The following is a 24,643-nucleotide window of genomic DNA, read 5'->3' as shown; positions in this document are numbered from 1 at the left end:
ATTACTGAACAGGTATATTAACTTGGGCAACACCACAATTTTTAAAAGGGCTATTCGACCATACGTGGACAGAAGGAGTTTGTTCCATGTGTTTAGTTTGCATTCTAATAGAGATAAATAAAGGTCATAGTTATTAGTATATAAGGTGCGCTTGTCAGTTGCCATAATGATGCCCAAGTATCTAGCCGACGTCGGGGACCATCGGAATTGAGATGCAGCTTCTAGTAGTGTTGTGGACTGAGTTAAGGGGTTTATTTTATACCCTGAGTGTTTTGTGAATTCGGCTATTTGTTGCATTACTGGGGGAGGTTGGTATCTGGGTCCCTAATGTAAAGGATAGTATTGTCCGCATATACCGATATAAATTGTGGGGTCCCCCTAATGCGGGTCCCCCACCAGGCATGTTTAAATCTTTCCGCCATACCTTCTATTGTAAGTGCAAATATAAGAGGGGAAAAAGGACAGCCCTGTCTTGTACCTCTTTGTAGTCTGAAAACTGGCGAGAGGGTCTTATTGGTACGAACCTTAGCAGTGGGGTTACTATATAGCAATCTTATAAAACGTAGGAATCCAGATCCGAATCTCATCTTATGCAGTATGCCGTACATGAAGTTCCAAGAAACAGAATCAAACGCCTTTTTGGCATCTAGCGTGACGCCCACTGTTTTTCCGTTGGGGCCCAGTTGGGAGACGATGGCGAAAAATCTTCGTAGATTTAAGGCTGTGGAGCGGGAAGGGATAAAACCGGATTGATCCGGATGTACTAGTTTATTCATATACATTAATAGCCGGTTTGCTATTGCTTTGGCGAATATTTTAGTGTCCACATTTATGAGGGACAGTGGCAATATGAGGCAGGGTCATGGGGGGCTTTGTGGGGCTTTAGTAAGACCGTGATAATGGCCTCCCTTATGGACTCGGATAAGGACCCACCCCTTAGGGCTTCCTCCACACCTCCAGCAGTCTTGGGGAAAGTTCAGCCTTAAGTATCTTGTAAATATTTGTGGGGCTACCATCCAAACCAGGCGCTTTGCCCAACTTTAGGTCTTTGATAGCCTGATTTATTTCTTCTACACTCAAGGGAAGATCCAGAGTTTCTCTCTCCACCGAATCTAGCGTGGGGAGCTGGAAGGAGTCCATGTATTGGTTAAGTTCGCCTGGCGATACTTGGTCAGTATTCATGTACAATTTTGAGAGAAACTCGAGGAACACTTCATTCACCTTTTGGTGTTCTGTGTGCGTTATGCCATTTCCATCAGTGATACTAGTGATTTGCCTATAACCCTGTTCTGCTCTGAGGAGATTAGCCAGAGTTTTGCCTGTTTTGATCCCTTCTCTGTATCTTCTGGCTCTAGTGGGTTGTGCCATGCATTTTACCTCACGTTCCTCTAGGGACCTAAATGTTGACAAGTGGGCATGCAGAGGGGCTAGCGTGTCTGATCCTGGTGTTTTAGTGTATGTTTCCTCCAACTCTTTCAGTCTAGCTTCGGTGTGTGTCTGATCTTTCCGTATGTCCCGGAGAGTGCCATGGACCCTTGATATTAAATAACCCCTCAACCACACCTTAAAGGTTTCCCAGATCGTGATGTTCGAGCACAGTGATCCTATGTTATGCTTGAAAAATTCCGACACCTCCGTACGAAGCGCTTCTATCATCGCTTCATCTCTCAGGAGGTCAGGTGGCATTCGCCTCGCGTTTGTGCATTGGTCAGAGTTCCTCAGTTGCATCTCTAAAAGGATTGGGGAGTGGTCTGATAGAGTACGTGGTAGTATGGTGCATTCTCCTATCTCCGGGATGTATTCGGGGGAGCAAAGCCAGTAGTCTGTTCGAGAGCTGGAGGCATGTACATACGAGTGATATGTGGATTCCTGTTGGAGTGAGTGTAATTCTCTCTAGGTGTCGGCAAGGGGTATTGTGGACATTGCTTGCCGTATGGTCAGCGCCGATTTAGTGCAAATTCTATTTCCTTTAGTCGATCTGTCTTTCGTGGGGTCAAGGATGGTTTTTAGTTCTCCCCCCAGATCACTCTGGCACCTCCCACTAACGAGATTAGTGCCAATATCTGTAGATAAAATTCTGGGGTGTCCAAGTTCGGGCCGTACGTGTTAATTAGGATCAGTTCCTGATAGTGTAGTTACCCCCATACCATTGCACATCTGCCTGTCATGGCCACTGGTCCAGGGCCATTCACTTTATCTCCTGCAGGGCCCCAATGGACCCAGTCTTAGCGCCTCTGGCACCAAGCTCATTTCAAAGTGTGCTCTGCATACAGTATGCTCGGGGCACGGGCATCTAGGCCGGGCGGGGCCATACACATGCATGGAAGGCACGTGCAGAAGACAGGGGGCAGTGGCAAAGTGGGGCACAAGGCAGGGCCTAAAGGGAGTGACTGGGCCCAGGCTATATAAGCCAGCCCCACCCGCATGCTGGCGCTTCGCGTTAGTCTGCTTGTGCAGCGTAACACTTACCGCTGTCTACAGATCCTTACCTGTTCAGCACGAGCATCTTCAGTTTACGGAACCCATCCAGCAAATTACCAGGGATCACCCACGCCATCGCTGGAAGCACCGCTGTCCGCTTCCCACTCTGCAGCTGCCATGCGCCTCTTACCTGAGGTCAGCCACGCCATCGCTGGAAGCTCTACTACCCGCTTCCGACTCTTCAGCTACCGCGCGCATCTTACCTGAGATCAGCCTCGCCATCGCTTGGAGCACTTCTACTCTCTTCCAACCCAGCAGCGGCTGCAAGCCCCTCTTACCTGTGTCCTCGAATCCACTTCGGGCAGCGCCTTGCCCTTACCTGCCCCAAACTCCCAAGCATCACAGGGCCATCTTCCGGTGCAGCATTCTCGCGGATCTTCTCATCTGGCAGCCGGTAGGCGTTCGGGGAACCGCTTGCCATCACCTGCAAAGGAGACAGAGAGCACAAGGTTATCAATGCCATGTAACTCAATGCGCATGCACTCGATATCATTGATCTTATAACAGCCCACGACCTTGACTTCCTCGCCATCACAGAGACCTGGTTGCATGCGGCTTCAGGACCCCTCCTCTCTCTCTCGCGATTCCTAAAGGCTACTCTATCATTAGATGTGACCGTGAAACTGACAAATCCAAAGGCGGTAGAGTCACCTTCATCCATAAAAAATCAATTGGCTCTAGAATCATACCCACTACCCAGTTGTCATGATGCCTACCTCCAAGGAGCCAGGTCCGACCCAGCAACCCCAGAGGCAGGCATCATTTCCCCCAGGGAAGTGCCAGCAGGTCCAAGCTGGGGCCCTTTGGACACAGTCCTGCGCCTTAGGCGCCAGGCTCATGTTAGACCCCTGTCCTGGCGCCTTAGGCGCCAGGCTCATAAAGCTAGACATGTGTTCAAGTGTTTTAATGTGCACTTACCTGATGCAGACCATGCTGCTACATCCAGGCCCTCTTGAGGCCTGAATGGAACTACTTTACCTGTGGGACTACTTTCCACCTGGGTGTGGTCGGAGAAGGATACATACCTGATCGGTGGAAGGATACATACCTGGAACTTCTTCCAAAGCTATTTAAACCACGCCCGATCAGCAACTCACGCTTCGCGTTGTTCTGCTCCTCGCAGCTGGACGCTCACCGTGTCAGCTCCTGCATCTGGACTTCAGCCACGCCTGTCAGCATCCTGGGTCACCTGCAAAGGGAGATAAGAGAGAATTGGCGAGAAAGAAGACCTTACCTGCTAAAGCTGCATCACGGAGACATCACACCGACGATCCTGAAAGGGAAGACATCATTTTTAAAAGCATTTTGCTTCGATCGCTGCAGGGCTGCATTTCACTCACCTTTCCTGGGCACCTCCATCTTCAGCAGCGATCATCCGGATCCGCAGCCACTTCCCAGAGCCTAGAGAGAAAAAGACAAGAACACAAGGTGAGAGAAGGAAGGGAATAGGAAAAGCTCAGTTTCCTTCTAAGGCTTACCTGTTGGTTCATTCCCATTTCATTTCGGGTCCTGCCGCTTCCTGGCATTCCGGACCCCGGCCCCTATGGGGAAAAAAGTCAAAGACGTTGAATGAGCGAATGCAAAGACATTACCCGAACGCTCATCCAGAACTTACCTGTCATTTACTGGAACTGCACGTTTCACTTCGGGTCGGCGCCATATCTCTGGCATTCCGAACCCCGGCCCCTAAGGGGAAAAAAGACATAAGCGATTAGCGCTTGCTGCAATAAGACAATTAACATTATTATTAAGCTTGAACTTTTGAACTTGCTACAGAACTCTTACAGCGCCTTACCTGAATAGTCAAGCTTATTTGAACTCCCATCAAACCTCAATCCAGTGCAGTAACTGGTTTTCAACGCGCCCCTGCATCAGAAGCAGGATGGAGAACTCATCCTTCCAGACCCTAAGGTGAGACTTCACGGGGAATCGTGGAAGGGTATCATGGAGGGTTGGAAGGGAGTGGGAGGCTTGAGCATTATTCCGTCAGTAGGTAATACTCCCTTTTCACGCACAGGGGAATATTCCTGCGAGCCAGAGAAGCCAGAGTAGAGGGGCCCTACCTGTCCATCCTCAGAGTGCTGCGCTTCACCATTGAAGAAGCATCAGCACTCGAAGCCAGACCTGCGCCTCCGTGGGAATCAGGTGAGCGTGACACCAGTTCCCTTCAGCTGAACTATCATCTGTTAAACTCCCCATCTCCCACAATCAAACCGCTGCCTGGCATCTAATCTATAGGCCGCCAGGACCTATCACTGATATCACCACATCATGATTGACAGATCAAACTAAAACTAACTCTCTAATACTCCTAGGTGATTTCAATTTGGAACTTCATGACACCAATGACTTATCAGCCCTTGACCTTGCCAGCTCCCTTACCAACCTAGGCTTCACCCATGACCCCACTCACGCTAAAGGCAGAACCCTTGATGGTTGGTCGACTTAAACTGTACCATCAATGTAACATCCAACTCACCGTGTACCTGGTCGGACCACCACATTATCACCTTCACTATTGCTGCCAATTACCAAATCTGACACTGCTCCTCCCTCCTGGACTAGAAATAAGAGAGACATAACTAGAGCAAACCTCCTCCCCCTCATCGTACCTATACTGAACAAAGTACTACTCTCCTGCTCTGATCCTACCGCCCTAGTAGATACGTACAATGACACTATTGTAAGTACAATCGCCTAGTTGTGCCCAGATTTAGACTCCAAAAATCTTCCCGGTCCTCGCCACCAAACTTTGGAACTCCATGCCTACCACACTCAGACTTGAACCCTCATTTCATGCATTTAAGAGCAAAGCTAAATTGTGGCTCATTGCACAAGAGTCTAACAGCATTACTATCCCTTGACTCCTCCTTTTCTCCAATGGTAACCTATTGTAAGCAATTTGAATCTTCGTAACCTGCTCTTCTCACCACGAAAAGTGCATTTTGTTGACTCACACGTTACCCTACCCTAGATTATTAAAATCCCATTTGTTAGTATGCCATGTAAATACTTTGTAGTTATTGTCACCGTATTGCTTGCATTGTAAACTGCCTGTACCCATTTACTCATGACATGCGCCCAGATGCCTTTGGGCCACGCATGCTATATAAATAAAGAAATACAAATACAAATGTGTGTCTATGCTAGGTTGGCATGGATAGAGAGATTGGGTACGTGATCTCAGCCTAATTAACCTAATCTTTCCCTGAACAGGCATGGTAGCAGTGGAATCAGTGTTGATAGGTACAACTTTTGTGGTTGGCATGGGTATAATGATATTAGGTTCAGGTTTGTGAAAGTGTCTTATACTATTAGGAGTATTCGTACTCCTTTGGCTTGGTAGCAAAGCTGGTGTGGTGGGCAGGAAAGGGGTTGGATAGGGTATAGGGTAGTGCCTGAACTATCCAATTTTGGAGAGACCATTTCCCTGGGTGGTGAAAGCATCTCCAGTCCACGATATACAGTCGCTAATTTTATGGAAGGAAACATAATGGCTAGTAATAGAACCAACATATTAGAATACATTTGAATATCAGTAAAAAATGCCTAAAATTAGGAGGACAACCTGGAGCCTTGATTGTTAGGTGCAAAGCTCTAACATGCTGAGGTCAGCTAGGCGGAGAGTGTTTTACTTTGCGACTAGGGCATTGCAGTTGTACAAGTGTTGTTGGAGGGATGGTACATCAAGCGATAGGTGGAGCAATAGATATTGTTACGGTGTAAGGCAGGGGTGGTGCTTCAGAATGAATCCCACTTAACACGCGATTATAATACAGCAGCGGTAGGTGCTGGCAATCCGGAGCAGATTTAGCGATCGGTACATTTAACACAACAGTGTAACACAAAATACAGTGCAGTTGAAGCAGGAATGAAACGTTGTGTGACACAGATCTACAGTCAATGTATACGTTTGGGCGAATTGGTGCCAATTTGCTGCAAGCATATGCAAGGCATGTGTGATACAAGAAGGTCTTGGTAACTTTTTTTTAAAGTTGTGAGGTGCCATTACAGGCAGTGATACGTTAATTTATTATAAACAGAGGCGTTGCTAGGTAAAATGTAAACGCATGGCTCAAATTGCAGCGACAGATGGGGTAAGGTGAGCTGATTACTCATAATAATATTTTCTGCGAGACAAAGGTAGGACCGTTAAACCTAGCAGATACCAGACACGGTGTACCGCTATAAAGTGGCATTCAATTGCAGGCAAAATCACAATCTAAACTTAAGTGATAGTTACAGTGCTAGTGATCATGGTATAACATTTAGAGACTATCGTTTTTCTACATTAAAAACATTATGCACAAATGTTGAAGGATAATCGTAGGCTGGAGTCTCTAGGGCTGTTTTACTTACAATTGGCAGTAAGAAGGATATGAGACGTCCCTGCATCCCGCCCGGCTCTGACAGGCTCAGGAAAGGAAATGGCCTTGTGAGTCTGGCTTTTGGAGGCGGGCCGGCTTCACATGTGCCCGCGAATCGGGTTGGCAAAAGAACGTAACTTCAACCAATAGAAACACGGTGTCGCTTCTGGGGCTGTAGCTATGGTAACAGCAGTAATCAGGATATCTGTAGGTGGCAAAATATTCAGGCGGCCATTTTACAATGGCAACGCTCTCCGCTCAATGAAATGAATCAAGGCAGAACAAACGGCATCTGCTGGTTTGGAGGTAGCAGCGTTTTTAATCAGTAGAGGAGTGCGATTGCACAGCTGTAAGTACAATTTACAGGCAGTCTGGGCCCCTAGAGTACTATTTCATGGGCGCATCAGCTGCTTCCTGGGATGGGCCCACAGCCTTACCTCACAGTGGGGAAGGCCCCTTAAAGGCGGAATATACTGCTCCTGCAGTTGGAGGGAGCTCCTGCTCCTCCTCGGCTACGGCAGCACTATGCAGGGTTCGGGACAGGAAATGACCTTGTGAGCCTGGCCTTAGGAGGCGGGTAACAGCAGTAATCAGGATATCTGTAGGTGGCAAAATATTCAGGCGGACATTTTACAATGGCGACGCTCTCCGTGCAATGAAATGAATCAAGGCAGAACAAACGGCATCTGCTGGTTTGGAGGTAGAGGCGTTTCTCATCAGTGGAGAACTGCAATCGCATAGCTGTAAATACAATTTACAGGCAGTCTGGGCGACTAGCAAACTATTTCATGGGTCCATCGGCTGCTTCCTGGAATGGGCCCACAGCCTTACCTCGCAATGGGGAAGGCCCCTTGAAGGCAGAATATACTGCTCCTGCAGTTGGAGAGAGCTCCTGCTCCTCCTCGGCTACGGCAGCACTATGCAGGGCTCGGGACAGGAAATGGCCTTGTGAGTCTGGCCTATGGCTGCGGGCTGGCTTCACACCTGCCGGTGAATCGGGTTGGCAAAAGAACAGGACTACAACCAATAGAAACACAGGCGGTGCTTCTGGGGCTGTAGCTATGGTAACAGCAGTAATCAGGATATCTGTATGTGGCGAAATATTCAGTCGGCCATTTTACAATGGTGACTCTCTCCGTGCAATGACATGAATCAAGGCAGAATACAAGCCATCTGCTGGTTTGGAGCACGTTTACTATGCGTCGGTCTTCCATGTCCGACACCTCACCATTCATATTTCAAGATATACCTTATTGGGGATCCAAGTGGCAAAGTCTGGTTAAAGAGACCTCCACATATAACGTTTATTTAACATAATTTTTTGGATTTTTGCATAGCATATAAAACACCCCCCCACCACCAGAGGGACAGAAACATAGTTACATGATCTTGAGCATGCATGCCACCAGTAATCACAATATGTCCAAAATTCTCAGTCTGTACAAACGCCATTGTACTTTATAGTCACTTTGGCCATATGATAGCACCAGCCCCCAATCTTGCCTGGACGCTTCCTGGTCTCCTTGCAAGTTGTAGGTTACCCATTCCACCACCACAAAGTTCCAAACTTTCTGCAACCAGTGAACCTCTGTCGGTGCTCGTCTCTGCTTCCACTTCTGTTATATCACTAGCCATGCTGCTATGAGTAAAATCATATTCCACCTTAGTTGCTTCTTGGTAAAGATCCTGTTCTCCGGGTGCCACAAACCGCAACATCCATACCAACATGTCTGTTTTTACACTCCCTCAGAATATCTTTCATCTAGACCTTCACCTGTTGCCAGAATGGTTGCAGAACCGGGCACCCCCACCGGATGTGGGTTCAATCTCAGCTATCTTTACAGTTTGACGAGACTGTAGGGTACATTACATGAAGTCTTGCCGGTGAAATGGCGGGCACCTTAATCACCTCAACCCAAGCAGGCCCACCACTTGAAGAACGACTACAAGTTTTGTACATAAAGCAAGTTTCCGGGGAGATGTTAGATGATGTTGTATGACCAAATTAACCCAAGTATCAACAAACCACATCAGTTGACATTTTATATACATTTTTGCAACAGTTAAAACACTCCAAGATCCTTTATTACAATCCACCACCACATATGATTGGACCAAAACCTCTTCAAAGAAATCCCATCTTTATCCAATTCCTACATTTTCAGTGGCCATTTTTATCTTAACTATCAACTTCAGATCATATGTAGAACACACCTCTTCTTGGGATTTGTCAGTGGTAGGTTTATTTCATTATTTAGTTAAACATTTGTATTCAAACATAATTAATTACTAGCAATAACTGGCCTAAGCCGTTTAAACCTAATCTCTTATTTTGCACATGGTTCACATGAATATTCCCAGCGATATGAGGAAGGCTTGGTTAATAAGTTCTCTTTGAGTTAGCAATACTATCTCATTCCCCAGGTCACCATTCCATTGAAACATTCTAATCTACTAAACTACCACTTAATTGCACAATTTAAACTCCTGGGTAGCCGTTGGCATGTACTAACCCCGCCTTTACTGCTGACCGAAACAAATAGCGAAGCTCCTACTGTCATGCTCTCGGGAGATTCCATCTGCCGTCTACGATACTTATCAACCCATAAACTCATGACCAGTTTCTTCAGCTGCGCTGACCTTGAAGGTTTTGAAGTTACTTATTCACACGTCCTCTGGCCCCTGAAAACTTCACAGTGTCAGTTTCTCAAAAGTGCATTTTGCAAACAGCCCCAACTTCTGTATTTTTGATTCATATATATATTGTTTTAATTATTTGTCTTTGGTTTAGTTACAAACTTTACAAAATTTGAGTTAAGACATGAAATAGTTTTGATAAAATACAGCCAAAAACAAAATTAGACATTATCTTATACATATAAGTATTTACAAATTATGAAATCTAATAAGATATTTAAAAGAGATAAAAGAAAGGGGAAAAAAACACTTTACATAATAAGTAACCTTGCGTATCAATAAAGAATTCATACTTCATGCTTCTTTAGCTAAAGAGCCTTAGACGGAATCGACAAAGCCAGTCCGGGGAAGCCGATTTAATAACATTACTCAGACTCCTGATCAGTGCTTCCCAGCCTTCTATTTAGTTTGAGAGCCAGAACTCCAAATACATTAGACAGAAAGCGAACAACTGCAATTTTCAAAGATATGGTTGTACCATACTTCATTTCCCACCATAGACGGTCTGAGTCAACCCATTCTAGATTGTAGACAAATTTACCAAATCTTTTAATGCGATTTGCCATAAATGGCTTACAATCTAATAAAAGGTGCCCCAGTGACTCTTTCTCTGTTGGATGGTTACAAAATCTGCATGGAAAACCTGAGTGTGGATGTGATTAGTGTGTTTGTGAGGCAATTATTTCCAGGATTTCTCCTGTAGGACAAACATTGAACCTGAATCTCATTATTCCATTGTGCAAGATTTTACTTGGGCACTTTAGCAAAAATGGTTCTGATTGAGACAAACAAATCTGATGTGAGACCAGTTGGAAAAAAAAGCTTCATAGAGGCCAGTTTGTCCATGGTAGATAACCAGTCTGCATATCGTAACAGTTTCTTAACACAAATAGGATTGGTGGTCAAATCAACAACCGCCAAACCTAAGTTGTCCAAAGTCAACAAGCAGATATTCTGCAACTCTAATAATGATTCTATTTGTGAGTTCTCATTTCTCAGACCCTGCCACAGGATTCTGGTCAAATGATCCCCAGAATCAATAATCAATCTTCTGTACAGAGATAGTTTGCGCCACAATACCCAATAGTTCCATGATAATAAGCCTAACTCATAACGTATTGCAGTTATCGGTACAGATTTTGGAAGCCAGTACATTATTGCTTTCCATAATTTAGCTTCCAATTTTGGAATTTCTGCTATTATTGCATCTGGGAAAATGTCTAAGCCATAAGCAAACTTTGGTATTACTTTCAAGTTTTAAAAGTGCAGTAACGGCAGGATGCTGAATTTACCAAACTTATTATCCTCCTTTCGCATTTGAGCGATGGAAAGACTGATTTTATGGTATAGATACTCTACATACTGATTTTTCTTAGGTCGATCAAAAATAGGGCATCCCAGATATTTCATCATTTCTTTAACTTAAAGTTTCCCTTGATTAATGAACAGTGGAACCTCCTGGATTTTGTAAGTGCCAACTTCATAATAACTGTTTTGGTAGCGTTGATAGATAGGTGATTCTGCTTGGTATAAGAATTGAAAGCCATCCGCATACGTTGTAACCCTTTGGATGACTGATCAATTTTGATTCATTTGTAAAGTGCCCACAATGTTAAGATTTGCATGTTCCCCATGTATTTGTATCAGTGTGCATGTATGTTTTAATATCTGTTCTCTAAAACCAGTCCTCTTCCTTGCATGTCAGTAAATTTGCAACTTTGTGTCATTCTTGAGGGAACATTCTGTTTGTCGATAATGGGGTAGTAAGTTAGCATCATAAGCAATGAAACTTAATGACATACAATGTAGCCGGTTTGTCATTTTATCACATGCAATTATTTGGGGTTTGGAGAGTGTGTCTCTGAGCCTCTGCAATTTATTTTTATTGCCACGAGATGTGTTGCAACTGTATAAGTAACAGGTTTACAAGTATTTTGTGTGTGAAGCTGCCTTCCAGTTACTTGTTTGATTACTTTCCCAGGGATTTTGGGTCTGATTCTAAGAGCCTTTGCACTTTCATTTGGGGTTGGGGACCACATAAACCTTTCCTGTTCCTGTCTCCTGCCACATATGGTGACCAAGAGAGACTGATCACAGATCATCCTATATGACTGGCCACCCCCCGGACCCATCATCCACTTGCTCAAGAAGGCATCCGGCCACATGAGTCATCCAATTTGTAGTCCCGAGAATTATGCTTGCGACCTTGTTTCAATCTGATATCTACATCCTACACATGTAGTTATGTGTACATTTTTTTTATCTGGTTCTTTGATGGAATCTTCTGCATTATTCTCACTTTTCCAGGTCCTTCAAAGATACTTATGTCGATGGTGTCTACATCCTCAAAGAGTTGTATGCATATATCTTTTGACTGGATTTGTGAAGGTGAATTATGTATATATCTCTTCTCTAGATCCGTTGGCTCTTGGAGGATGAAATTGTGTCTGCTCTCTGTCAGTCACGTGTCATTGATGCATCAGTTTTGCACAAAGTGGCAAATCACGTGTACAACTCTCGAGATCGCCCCAGCTGCCATAGTGAGGTTGTTCGGCTGCAGTTTGTGTTTGGGCCTGAACATTCCCTGGAGAAATTCAAAGAGGTAAGACACAATCAAGACACTCAAAGCGTTGCGCGTTCAGGCCAGACTAAAAAAAAGGGAGCTAAGTAAAGGTTGATTTTCGCTTGCCACCATAACCTTGATGTTTAGGAATTGTACGATGTTTTGGTGTGATTTTAAAAAATAATTGTTTCAATACATTTTTCAAACCAATTGTCCCCCTGTGTTTTTATACATGATATGATATGATGTACTATACACTGGTAAGTGTTTTGGGGATCGTGGAGGAGTGGAAAAACTGGTTGTACTGTAATGGGGGAGTTTATTTGTTATTTATAATCTAGTTGTGGCAACTGTTTTTAAAAAATCTACAATTTAATTTAGAAATTCAGAAATTCTTTGCTTGCAATGCCTCCATCCTCTCCCGACCATGCTCTTCTCTGGTTTTTGTCCCATTATTTCTTTGTTATTTATTGTGTATATGTTCGCGCTTTGATGCCTGGGGGCATAAGAGCTATATACATTTGTAAAAGTAAATTAAGTACGTGCGCAGTTCTTTTTTTTATTTAAGTTTTTCAAGCACAAGTTGTCCACTTTAGTTCAATCCTATCCTTAGACTATTCTGCTCATTTCTGGCATTCAAAGCTGCCATTCCGTACCACTGGACCTTTACATGGTTACTGCACATTCTATTCTGTTCAATATGTACTTTCTTTTGCAGGAATTCCGTAGGGTGAACCTGCCTGGATATGTGTTTAATGCCGAGATCTGTGACTATCATTATGTGTCTATTAGCCGCCTGCACTCACAGAGACTGGAGGCCACTCCAGCACCAGGGTCCACCCTGGCCAATGGCCAGGAGCAGCCTGCAGAGGACAGTGCACCAGAAGTGTTTTCATTCTCAGACAGTACAAGAAAACATGGCATCTCGAGCCTGGCCAGCAGAGAAGAGGAGGGTGAAGGTATCTGGCACCATCGAGACAAGGCCCAGAGGGTGATGCAAGATAATGAGACCATGTCTTTGGTTTCCCATTCGAAGAATAGCAGCAGCCCAGCAAACCTGAACATCGTGGAGGATGGAAGAGATTTACAAGTGCACGAATTAAAACCTGTCAATCCAAGCACTGCCATGTCTGGAGTTCCCTCTGAGTGTTTGCAAGCTGAGAGTCCAGAGGAGGTGAGTTCTCCCGTTTAACTGAATGTGATTCTCCAAGTCATGGTACATGACGGAATTTGAACAATTGACAGTACTTTTTAACAATACAAAGATGCTTTCACTTCTATACTGTGTCTTCTTCTGAAGGTATCTTACCAACTGATTCTTATTGCATCTGGGAAATTAATTACTTTTCAAATATTTCAGGACCCAATGTCTGCCTGCCCCCATTACCACGTAACATATTGGTACTTGTATTTCTGTCCTGCCATGGAATGGCTGGGCAGGTCTCTGTAGAGCAGCTCTGCTATCCCTGGGGAGAGGCTTCCTTGCTCCTGTGGCCTCTAGACACTCTTTCTTCAGGCTGCAGAATGTCAGACAAAACGTTAATTTGCAAAGCAGAAAGTTTATTTTAAAAAGGGTACTTCAATGGACACTCTCCTTCCTGCATAGGTTTGTTAGAACCCTCTACCTCCTATTCCTTCCCTGCTCATGGCTGAACTTGATATATGTGGTTGTGAGGGATTTATAAAACACAAACCAAGCTGGGAAGTAACAGGAAGCTGAGTAGCTGGATCTGGGGAGCAGAGCAGACATGATCTCATGAACAGGCTGTGCATTGTCAGGATTGAAAAAATAACAAAAATGTATGTTGGCCTGAAGAGACCTAATATTTACAATGGGCCCTCAGGCTTCTGCTTGGGCTGAACATATGCTAATAGGAGACATTTGGGCCCCCTTGACTAGTACCGAAAGGAATCGCCGACATGAGGAAAGTCGTGGCTCTATTGTGGCAAGTGAGGCCACTATATGCGTGAATGTCCTGTCAGACCAACTCGACCAACAGGAAAAGCACAGGCCTGGATATGTACTGGGCCATGCTCTCCATGTAGTGTAGCTATGTATTGATTTGCTATCTCCAGTCACTCTGCATATATTGGACCATTCAGGGCTGCGTTGTAATGAGAATACCATTCCAGTCCCAACTTTCCAAGATTATGTAGATTTGGATCTTGCCCAGTCACACTCAATACCAACCACCTGTAAGCAAGTAGCTGAAGTCATCCAAGCAGACCGATGATTCACCATTGAGTTCTTGTCCGATGACACGAAAGATAACCTTGTTGACTATAAGCATTGGTAGCCAGGATACTGAATTGGCCTGTTTGACCTTATAAAGGCACCCCAATTTGGCACAATTTTGGGAAACTCCCGGTTGGTATGGCACAATCCTGTCATAGACTGGAGAATCCTCAAGGTTCCCTTTTTTCTTGAATATCCTAGTGATTCCGATTTTGAAAGCATACTGCCTTTCCCTTCTCCGGCAAGTTGCCTTGTTGGGTTTAGTTAAAAGTGAGGTGGAAACATTATCTCCTCACTAGTCTTATGGCTGCCCAATTGATTTTGTGGTATGAGTCAAAATAACTTGCAGGAAGATATATGCTCTGAGACCAAAAAACATTTCTTATGCCTGTATCTGGATGACAATCCTGCACAGAGGATGTCTCTGGCATTCTTCTTTGCCTGCCATCTTTTCTGTTCTTTGTAATAAAGAAAGGCGGGGAGCTGCACCCCTGCGCTGATTATTGCACGGTCAATAACATCACAGTTAAGAATAGATATCCCCTTCCTTTCATGTATTCTTTTCTAGGCCAAGTCTGCACTGCATAGATATATAGCAAATTAGACCTACAGGGTGCCTACAATCCTGTGTGTATACGAGAGGGTGATGAATGGAAGATAGCATGCCGCACGAAGTATGGGTGAATATCTAGTGATGCCATACACATTGTGCAATGCGGGAGCCACCTTTCAACACCTTGTCAATGACATTTTTCAGAACATAATCTATACATACGTAATGGTCTGGCTTGATGACGTTATATATATATATATATATATATATATATATATATATATATATATATATATATATATATACACATAGAGTTGGAAAAATATACTTTTCATGTCACAACGGTTGAGTTCTTGGGTGCGTGTTGAGTTCCCAAGGTGTTTGGATGGATAACCGGAAGGTCAAGGCCAACCTGGATTTACTGGTTCCAATCCACTAGGAAGGCTCTTCAGAGCTTTTTTATTACTTGTATAAACACTTCCTTCAGAATTTCTCAGCCCTAGGTGAACTGTTAACTGTTAGGGAGAAGTCTCAGAAATGTGCTAATTCCCTCCACCTTAGTGACCCCCAGCAACTTTGCTGGATTTTGAGGACTTGATTTTTTTAACCTGGAGAGTGTGACCCCCTTTTTCCCATTCTCTCATGTATTTTGTAATGATTTTGAACACTGTTTCTTTTGGTTATGGAGTCTGACAAACTCCATAGGCATCATCTTTTACATTGTGACATACAGCACCTTCGGTGCAGTGGCACAGGGAAGTCTCTTAGATTTCCCAAAGGTTTAAATACCTTCTCTTGGATAAACTACTGTTTCCAAGATCAGTAAAGTGAAATTGACTTTACTTATCATTGTAACTTTCTAGTCCCAGCACACCCTATCTTACAATAGAGTGCTGGAGGGGTTACGTAGTATCCCCTTTGTCTAGTTTCTCATGTAACATTTTTTATGTTACCCTTTTATCATATAAAGTATGGCGGCAGTGGTACCGTTTGAACTACCATAGTGTAACCAGATTTGGTCTCTTTGTTAATTTCGCCTTTGGCAGGGTTCAGGAGTGAAACCCGCCTCTGGCGCCAGGGTGTCTGGGGTAGGCAGGAAGTGAGGGAGGTGCCCGGAACTCCCTGTGTTTAGTCTCCTAAGTGACCCAAAGGCACTCTATGATGATTGGCTGGCTGACTGTCCGGCAAGGACAGCCACCTTGCTGTGTGATTGACAGCTAGGTTGGAATGAATGGGAGAAACCTGCATAAAAGGCAAGGCTTTTTGCTTGGAAGGCAGAGTCGACTATTGGACAAAGGAACCGAAGAAGAACTTGAAGACGATGCCTGCTGCAACTCCTGGACCGTTGGTTTGCCCGGTTAAGCCCTGATGCAGTGTCGAAACGCCAAGTTCGCATCGACAGCGAAGCCCCTGCAAGGACGACTAATCCCTTTGAGTTGGCGGGACCAATCAACTCCAAAGTAAGCCACCTGGGCATCCATGTCTGAGCTGGTTGAATTTCCACAGAGTTGCTGCTGGAAACCGTATAGCCAGGGAGAGGAACACCAGATTGTGTGTGTTGGTTTTAAGCTGGCCAAGAGCTTTTGGAAGATCCTCCGGACTCCCAAGAAGCAGGACTGACCGAGCCTGAGCCCCCTTAACAAACAGAGGGCAGTACCCCAGAAGCAAGGAAAGTCCATATCGACAGCCAGGAACTGCGGTGTTGCTATTTGCAGTAGACTCGAGGAGCTGAAACCCTAAACAGCCACTGAAAGTAAAGTTTGCTGGTTGTGAGTTTTGACCGTCCCAATGCATTGCAGGAGTCCCCCGACGTCCTGCACAGGAACAGAGGTCATCAGCTGCATCTCTTTCTTCATTTCTAAGGTACTGTAAAAAGTCAGAGATCTTACCTCTTACTGTAGAGTTCTTTCCACTTCTGCAACTCACAGGTCTAATCAGCTTGTGGCCCTTCATATGATTCTTCTTTTCATCAAAAACTCCTAAGAACTTGTGCAAAGACTTTTCCATTTACTTAACAGAAGTGCTTCATCCTATACAAGACTTTTGCCCATTGACTTTGGCTTAGCCTATTAAACTGAATGATTTGTCTAGGGAAGTCTAAAAGTACTTGCCTGCTTAAGAATATTTTAAGAGTGTTCTGAATGGCAACAGTAAGATATTAATGTCCCAAGCACCCTTGTTATTGAAGACACCTGTGGGTGTAGGTTGTGTCTGTATGCCATCCCAAAAGGGTATTTGCTGATTCAGAAACTCAGAGTGTACAGTATTGAAGTGTATTTGTATGTTACTATTCTATTGCTCCCTTCTGAAGAAGGCTTTATAACTGACTGATAAATTAATAATTGTTTATGCAAGAAACCTTGAGTATAAGAGTTTATTTGGATACCTGTAAATGTGAATATTTGTGTAACTCCACTACAGATCACATTTCCCCTCTTGAGATAAGCTTGGCTGCTCAACACGCTACCAAAACTGTGTAGTGCAAGCTTATCCTAAAGGTTGGGTTGCCTATACCTGTAGTCAGAATTGTGTGAAGTGGTCCCAGAGGGTACTGCATACAAAGTCTGCCTAATATTAACACATCCTACAAACGTTCCTGTTCCCTACAATTGGTCTCATGTGGCTCCAGGGGCCTTTAACAAAATGAAATCAGCCTTTTACCACTGCTCCAGTACTGGCACATCTCGATCACAGCCCTTTTGGGTTGAAGCTGATGCACCTGCCGTAGCCATGGGGGCTGTATTGTCTCAACAGTGTACTGGCACTGGAAAATCACACCCTGTGGCTTACTTCTCCTTCAGGCTCAACCGAACGGAAGCAAATTGTTCTATAATTGACAGCAAACCGCTTGCCATTAAATTGGATTTGAACAGTAGCAACATTACTGTTATGGGAGTTTTCCAAAAGTGCCACTTGGAGATAAGACTTTAGTAAGCTATACCAGTGGTTTGTAGATCCCCAACTCTTAGTATCAGTCTGTACTACTCGGAGACCTTGATAGTGTGCTGGAGCAGTCAGGCTTCTCTTAAGAGGAAGATGTGTGCTGTAGATAAGTACATTGAACCCAGTTAGTAATGCACATCACAGAAAAACGAACGCATACATTTATATTAAAATATAGATGTATTCTGTTTACAAAAAAGTCACTGTTAAATACTTGGCACAAGAAACAAACACACTTTGCAATACTTTCAAAAGGCCACTTCTTAGTTGGTAGTTGCTGAACGCATACAATTGTTACTGGAGTTTGACAGGTCTACTGTACTGTCAGTTCCAACGCGCACCCACAAAGTAATACGGTAATTGCATTTAGTCAGCATACACATATAAGTAAGTGATTTCTAGGAAGGAAAACACTTGTTTAATGTTATCCTTACAGAGCTTCAGGTACTAGAGGTGGTTTCCCTGCAAGTCTTTCAAAGTCTAAAACACAACCCTTGCTAAAAGGCAGTTCGTAGAGGCTTAAATTCTTGAAAAGCAGAAGAAGTCAAAAGTCTCTGTGGATACTTACTGGTCTCTAGGAAAGAAGATACAAGAAGACGTAACCAATGTTGGAGACCCTATTAAAGGACTTGCTAAACGGACACAAGCAGCAGATTGAGTCTGAGGTTAGAGGGGGTTGCCCTGGACACCTTTAGGTGGACTCCAGCACTCTCGAGCGACTTTCTGGAATAAGGTAGACAATACCCTTTTACCCCACAGTACTGTAGGTTTGAAGAAAACGTTTGTGTTGGATGCTTCGCAATGTTGCATCTCGCCCCGCCCTCTGGATTCCTTGGTCTGGTGACGAGTTAGGTCAATGGACGTGGTTTCTTAGCAGCAGTCTTGAGGATGGGTCTCTGTCATGGCTTTCACCAACTTCTCTGGTAACTCTGCGGTTTTGGTGTTTTTTTGCAAAGGACACAATTCGCCCAGTCAGTTCTCACAAACTGGTGTTTGACTTGCATGCACTATACCCTCTTCACCAGCCTCCTCCTCCTCACCTGTAGTTTCTGAATGATTGTCTAAAGATTATTCTGTGGAAATGGCCCTTCTTCCTCTCCAGGCGCTTTCTGACTTCTTTCCTTTCTTTTGTTTGGAGAATCGGGGACAGGCTCCCCCGGAGGCCACCTTGCCTAATGCCTACGTGCCCGGCAGGGAGACCACCCCACCACCAGGGAAAAGCAATGCTGAAAAACCCTAGATTCGATGTGATGTACGGAGGGGTGGTGATGCAAGATGAAAGCGACAAGGTCTTTCAAAGAAATCCAGGAAATCCGGTTAGTCTGAAGAATACTTTGAGATCTGTGTGGATGGTAAGCAAGTAGCGAACTACAATACCCAGAAGACACTGGGAGACGTAGTCCATGAAGGAGGGAGTTCTGTTAAAGTTCGGGAAGGCCGTTGATGAATCCTTCCAGGGCAGCAAGACTGACAGATGGCCCATGCCTTGGGTACTCTGCAACAACACCGGTCGTCCTTTCGTTCCTCAGGAGGGAAGTCTAGCAGGTCTTCGAAGGGTTTCAGCGGGGGCTCTTACTCTTGGCCGTCGTCGGCAAGGACCCCATGGCGGCATGGCGACCTCCAAGCAGGATTGAACCAGCCAGGATGTCGCGCCCCCAACCATGCACCTCGGTGGGAGGCCGGCTGGTGAACTTCATCAGCGTGTGGTAGACCATCTCCACCAATCAATGGGTGCTTGGCGCTCTCGCCCACGGACACACTTTAGAATTTCAACTGAAGTGTCCTCGAATACTGCCGGTGGCCCGACAGGAACAACACATCCCTCAGCTACTGCTGGTGGTTCGGGCCATGTTAAGAAAAGGGGCGATAGAGCTGGTTTACACAGCGACTCCGGGGCTCTGGAGTTTACTCAAGATTCTTTCTCCTAAGAAATCAGACCGAGGGCTGGAGGCCCATTCTCAACCTACAACGACTCAACATATACATAAAGTCCCAGAAGTTCATGATGGTCACGCTGCAGCACGTGCTGGGCCAGCTGGAGGAGGGAGACTTTCTGTCGTTGTTGGATCTAGATGATGTGTACTTCCACGTCCCCATACATGAAAAGCATCACAAGTTCCTGCACTTCGTCGTCCAAGGGAAGCATTACCAGTTCAAGGCTCTTCCCTTCGGACTGAAGTCAGCGCCCAGAGTCTTCACCAAGTGTCTGGCCCCGGTGGGGGCCCATCTACGACTAAAGGGGATTCATGTGTATCCTTACCTGGATGACTGGCTCATCCTGGCCAAGTCCAGCGACATTGCCGTCGATCACACGGCGAGGACCGCCCGACTTCTGACGAACCTGGAATTCTCTGTGAATTGTGCAAAGTCCTGGTTGACTCCATCGCAGGATTCGCTATTCCTGAGATCCAGGCTGGAGAGCTGCCTGGCGTCACCATCGGAGGAGTGGATAGCAGCCACCTTGGTCAAGGTGCAACGGCTGTTAGCACTGAAGATCGTCACAGTGAGGACCATCACATCGCTGCTCGGCATGATGTCGTCATGCATATACCTGATTCGGCTCTGCCGATTGCGGATGTGTCCACTCCAGGAGTTCCTCGATGACTGTTGGGTCCAGGTGTCCGGATGCTTCCAGGACAGGATCGTGCTCTGAGAGTTCTGTCGTGCGATAAGGTGGTTGGGTGTGCGCTGCAACATCACCGGAGACACGGACTTCCAGAGCCCCCCTGTACCAGGAGACAGTCATGACGGATGGGGAGCCCACACCAGACATCTTGATGCCAGAGGCCCGTGGCTGCCGGCAGAGACGACGCTACACATCAACGTACTGGAACTACGGGCAGTGTTTTGGGCTCTCAGGTCGTTTCTGCCATCCCTCAAGGGCAAGGTATTGAGGGTCTTTGCGGACAGTACCCCCACAATGTTTTACATCCGAAAGCAGGGGGGCTCCAGATCCCCAACGCTCTCCAAAGAGGCGCAGGACATATGGCACTGGGCCATCGCCCAGGGGATGTTCCTCATTCCGTTTCACCTGGCAGGAGTAAAGAACAGTCACCAACTCTCTGTCAGGTCTCCAGCAGCAAGTTATAAACTAATAAAAGAGACCTAAAACAGACTTGAGAAGGGAACACAAATAAAAACTTGGGTCAGAGCTAACGGGGTTGCTATGGACATCTCTATGTGCACTCCAACGCTCAGAAGCGACTTTCTGGAATAAGGTAAGCAATACCTTTTTCCCCGACAGTACCTTCGGTTTAAAGAAAGTGTTTGTGCTGGATGCTCTGCAATGTTGCAGCTCTGGACCCGACCTCCGCATTCCTTTGTCTGATGACGAAAGGCAGGACAATGGACGGTGTCTTTCAGCAGCAGTGCTTCTTTGCTGTGCCTGTCTAACTAAGATTCAGCGTACTTACCTACAGCTCACATCTTCCTCTTGAGATAAGCCTGAATGCTCTGCCACTCTACCAAGGTCATGGGCTAGTACAGACTTTAGGGATCTACAAACCACTGGGATAGCTTACTAAAGTCTTACTACCAGTAGGACTTTATGAAAACTCCACTAACAACAAGCAAAACTACTACTTCTGCAAGTATTCTTGTGGTTTAGTTTTGTCAAAAAGTCTCATAATTTGATCAAGAACAATTTGGACTTCTTCTTTAAGGAAAACATGAGACACATTTGTGCTGTTTGTCCCAATCTTTTGAGCGCCACGTGCAATGCAGGTTATGCACCTCTCTTCCTGAACAAGTTTGTCAGAAGGGTACCCTTCCTGCCACTCTTGTTTTCCACTTCTTTTCACCAAGTACTGATAATGGCTTGTTCTCCTTTCTGCTACTCTTTGGCTTAGGCAATGCTTATTTCGGTCAGTTCCTTCTATTGCTGATAGGGTTTACAAACACTTGTTTCTTAATTGCTCCCTCTAGGCTTTGGCAATGGTTGTTTGTTTCTAGCAATATTGCCCCCTTGTACCGTTGGTAATTGTTCTGACTTCTAAACTCACAATGATAGTCGGCAGGTCTGCTTGCCAAGTTCTTATGCTGCCACTTTCTCCACTTTGTGCTTGCTTGGTATGCAAAATAATTATCTTCCTGCTTTACATCAGTTCGACATACTTCATACTTATGTTTCTGCTACTTTGCTCTTCTCCATTAGTTTGATATTCAAAAGATCTGTTTCAGGCCAGCGCGCAGTTATGGAGTTCTCTGGGCTCACAACACACAAGTGAACTCACCGGGTTTGCTGTTCCCGTCTGCTCGCTGTCTTTGGGTTCTCAGCTTCTTCTGCTCTGAGCGCCGGGGAAAAAGGCTTTGCTTGGTTTTTCTCGGCCCTCACTGAGCAAAACGGGAGTGTTCCGTGCTCCGAATACTCTGTGGTGCCCATCTGCCACCAGTCACTGCCATGCTGGGAGGAAGGCTTCTTCCTGCTGCGCTGCCTCTGCAATCAACATCTTCAAGGGGAAAAGCTATCACCTCCCGCTGCGCGACCTCTGCAGCCACGATCTTCAGGGGAAGTTTGTACAATTAATGTTTCCCGCTGCACGATTTCTGCACCTCAGGTCTCTGAAGGAAGAGACTCTCTCAGAACCGGCATCCGTACTGCAAACCACAGCAGTTTTAGCATCTCATCTCCTTCAGCTGCAACTGTACTGTGGAGCTAATGCAAACATTCCACCTTCCACTGCTACTCTTATCTATGGCCTGCTCCTGAGGGGGCTGTCTAGGCCTCCCAGTGTCCCTCAGGTGTGGTTCATTAACCCTATTAACCTCCAACTTGCAACCTAATGCCTCTGCATCCCTCTTCTTCGTCCCAGTACTTTTATTATGATGAGACTTGAAGTCCCCAGTGTTCAAGTCACCTTTTCTCACAAGTTCAATCTTACAATAAGTCATTGGATTTGGTGGTTCTTGGGGAAAGTTATTAAAGGGGTTTTGCCATTTGTGTTGACCTGCTTTGCCCTCCCCCCATGTGATCCTCTCACAGTACGCAAAACAAAAGAGTTGATGGCTGGAAGGTTTAGAATAAATCTTGACCTCTGGCATTGCTCTGGGCAACCCTCCAGACCATCGTTCTTCGCCTGCCAAGCCATTACAAAAGGGGAAAAACCATATGCAAATCAGGCTTGGTCCCACCCCCAAAGGGGTAGTCCAGCCAGAACTGCTAGGTCACATCCCTTTTGCACGAGACCACAAGCATCCCCAGACATGTTTCAGCCTTGTTGGGCGTCATCAATGAGGAGTAGCTTGGGTCTCTAGGCCCAGCAGGCAAGAGACCCACGTTTGGGCATACCCTTCCCACTCGGGGTGAAAATAGCAAAACAAAAGAGTTGATGGCTGGAAGGTTTAGAATAAATCTTGACCTCTGGCATCGCTCTGGGCAACCCTCCAGACCATCGTTCTTCGCCTGCCAAGCCATTACAAAAGGGGAAAAACCATATGCAAATCAGGCTTGGTCCCACCCCCAAAGGGGTAGTCCAGCCCGAACTGCTAGGTCACATCCCTTTTGCACGAGACCACAAGCATCCCCAGACATGTTTCAGCCTTGTTGGGCGTCATCAGTGAGGAGTAGCTTGGGTCTCTAGGCCCAGCAGGCAAGGGACCCACGTCTGGGCATACCCTTCCCACTCGGGGTGAAAATAGCAAAACAAAAGAGTTGATGGCTGGAAGGTTTAGAATAAATCTTGACCTCTGGCATTGCTCAAGAACGGTGGTCTGGAGGGTTGCCCAGAGCGTTGCCAGTGGTTGAGATTAATTCTAAACCTTCCAGCCATCACCTCTTTGTTTTTGCTATGTCACCCCGAGTGGGACGGGTATGCCCAGACGTGGGTCCCGTGCCTGCTGGGCCTAGAGACCCAAGCTACTCCTCACTGATGAGCCCCAACAAGGGCGAAACATGTTTGGGGATGCTTGTGGTCTCGTGCAGAGGGGATGTGGCCTAGCAGTTCGGGCTGGACTGCCCCTTTTGGGGTGGGGCCAAGCCTGATTTGCATATGGTCTTTCCCTTCTGTAATGGCTTGGCAGGCGAAGAACGGTGGTCTGGAGGGTTGCCCAGAGCGTTGCCCGTGGTTGAGATTAATTCTAAACCTTCCAGCCATCACCTCTTTGTTTTTGCTATGTCACCCCGAGTGGGACGGGTATGCCCAGACGTGGGTCCCGTGCCTGCTGGGCCTAGAGACCCAAGCTACTCCTCACTGATGAGCCCCAACAAGGGCGAAACATGTTTGGGGATGCTTGTGGTCTCGTGCAGAGGGGATGTGGCCTAGCAGTTCGGGCTGGACTGCCCCTTTTTGGGTGGGGGCAAGCCTGATTTGCATATGGTCTTTCCCTTCTGTAATGGCTTGGCAGGCGAAGAACGGTGGTCTGGAGGGTTGCCCAGAGCGTTGCCAGTGGTTGAGATTAATTCTAAACCTTCCAGCCATCACCTCTTTGTTTTTGCTATGTCACCCCGAGTGGGACGGGTATGCCCAGACGTGGGTCCCGTGCCTGCTGGGCCTAGAGACCCAAGCTACTCCTCACTGATGAGCCCCAACAAGGGCGAAACATGTTTGGGGATGCTTGTGGTCTCGTGCAGAGGGGATGTGGCCTAGCAGTTCGGGCTGGACTGCCCCTTTTGGGGTGGGGCTAAGCCTGATTTGCATATGGTCTTTCCCTTCTGTAATGGCTTGGCAGGCGAAGAACGGTGGTCTGGAGGGTTGCCCAGAGCGTTGCCAGTGGTTGAGATTAATTCTAAACCTTCCAGCCATCACCTCTTTGTTTTTGTTATGTCACCCCGAGTGGGACGGGTATGCCCAGACGTGGGTCCCGTG

The 24,643-nt window shown here is 46.0% G+C and overlaps 1 protein-coding gene across 8 annotated transcripts in view; it reads left to right on the top strand.

Moving 5' to 3' along the window:
- Nucleotides 1–24,643, top strand: part of SZT2 (SZT2 subunit of KICSTOR complex) — a 2,035,845-nt gene that overhangs the window by 1,165,028 nt on the left and 846,174 nt on the right. For all 8 annotated transcript variants that reach the window (XM_069642429.1, XM_069642432.1, XM_069642427.1 and 5 more), the window contains 2 exons: nt 11,962–12,147; nt 12,827–13,282. In XM_069642429.1, coding sequence (XP_069498530.1) covers nt 11,962–12,147; nt 12,827–13,282 — 642 coding nt within the window. The remainder of the gene's footprint in view (nt 1–11,961; nt 12,148–12,826; nt 13,283–24,643) is intronic.

This window comes from Ambystoma mexicanum, chromosome 1q (genome assembly GCF_040938575.1).
Source record: "Ambystoma mexicanum isolate Mex_15411 chromosome 1q, UKY_AmexF1_1, whole genome shotgun sequence".
NCBI classification, from domain to species: Eukaryota; Metazoa; Chordata; class Amphibia; order Caudata; family Ambystomatidae; genus Ambystoma; species Ambystoma mexicanum.
This window is presented reverse-complemented; position numbering and strand designations above follow the sequence as displayed.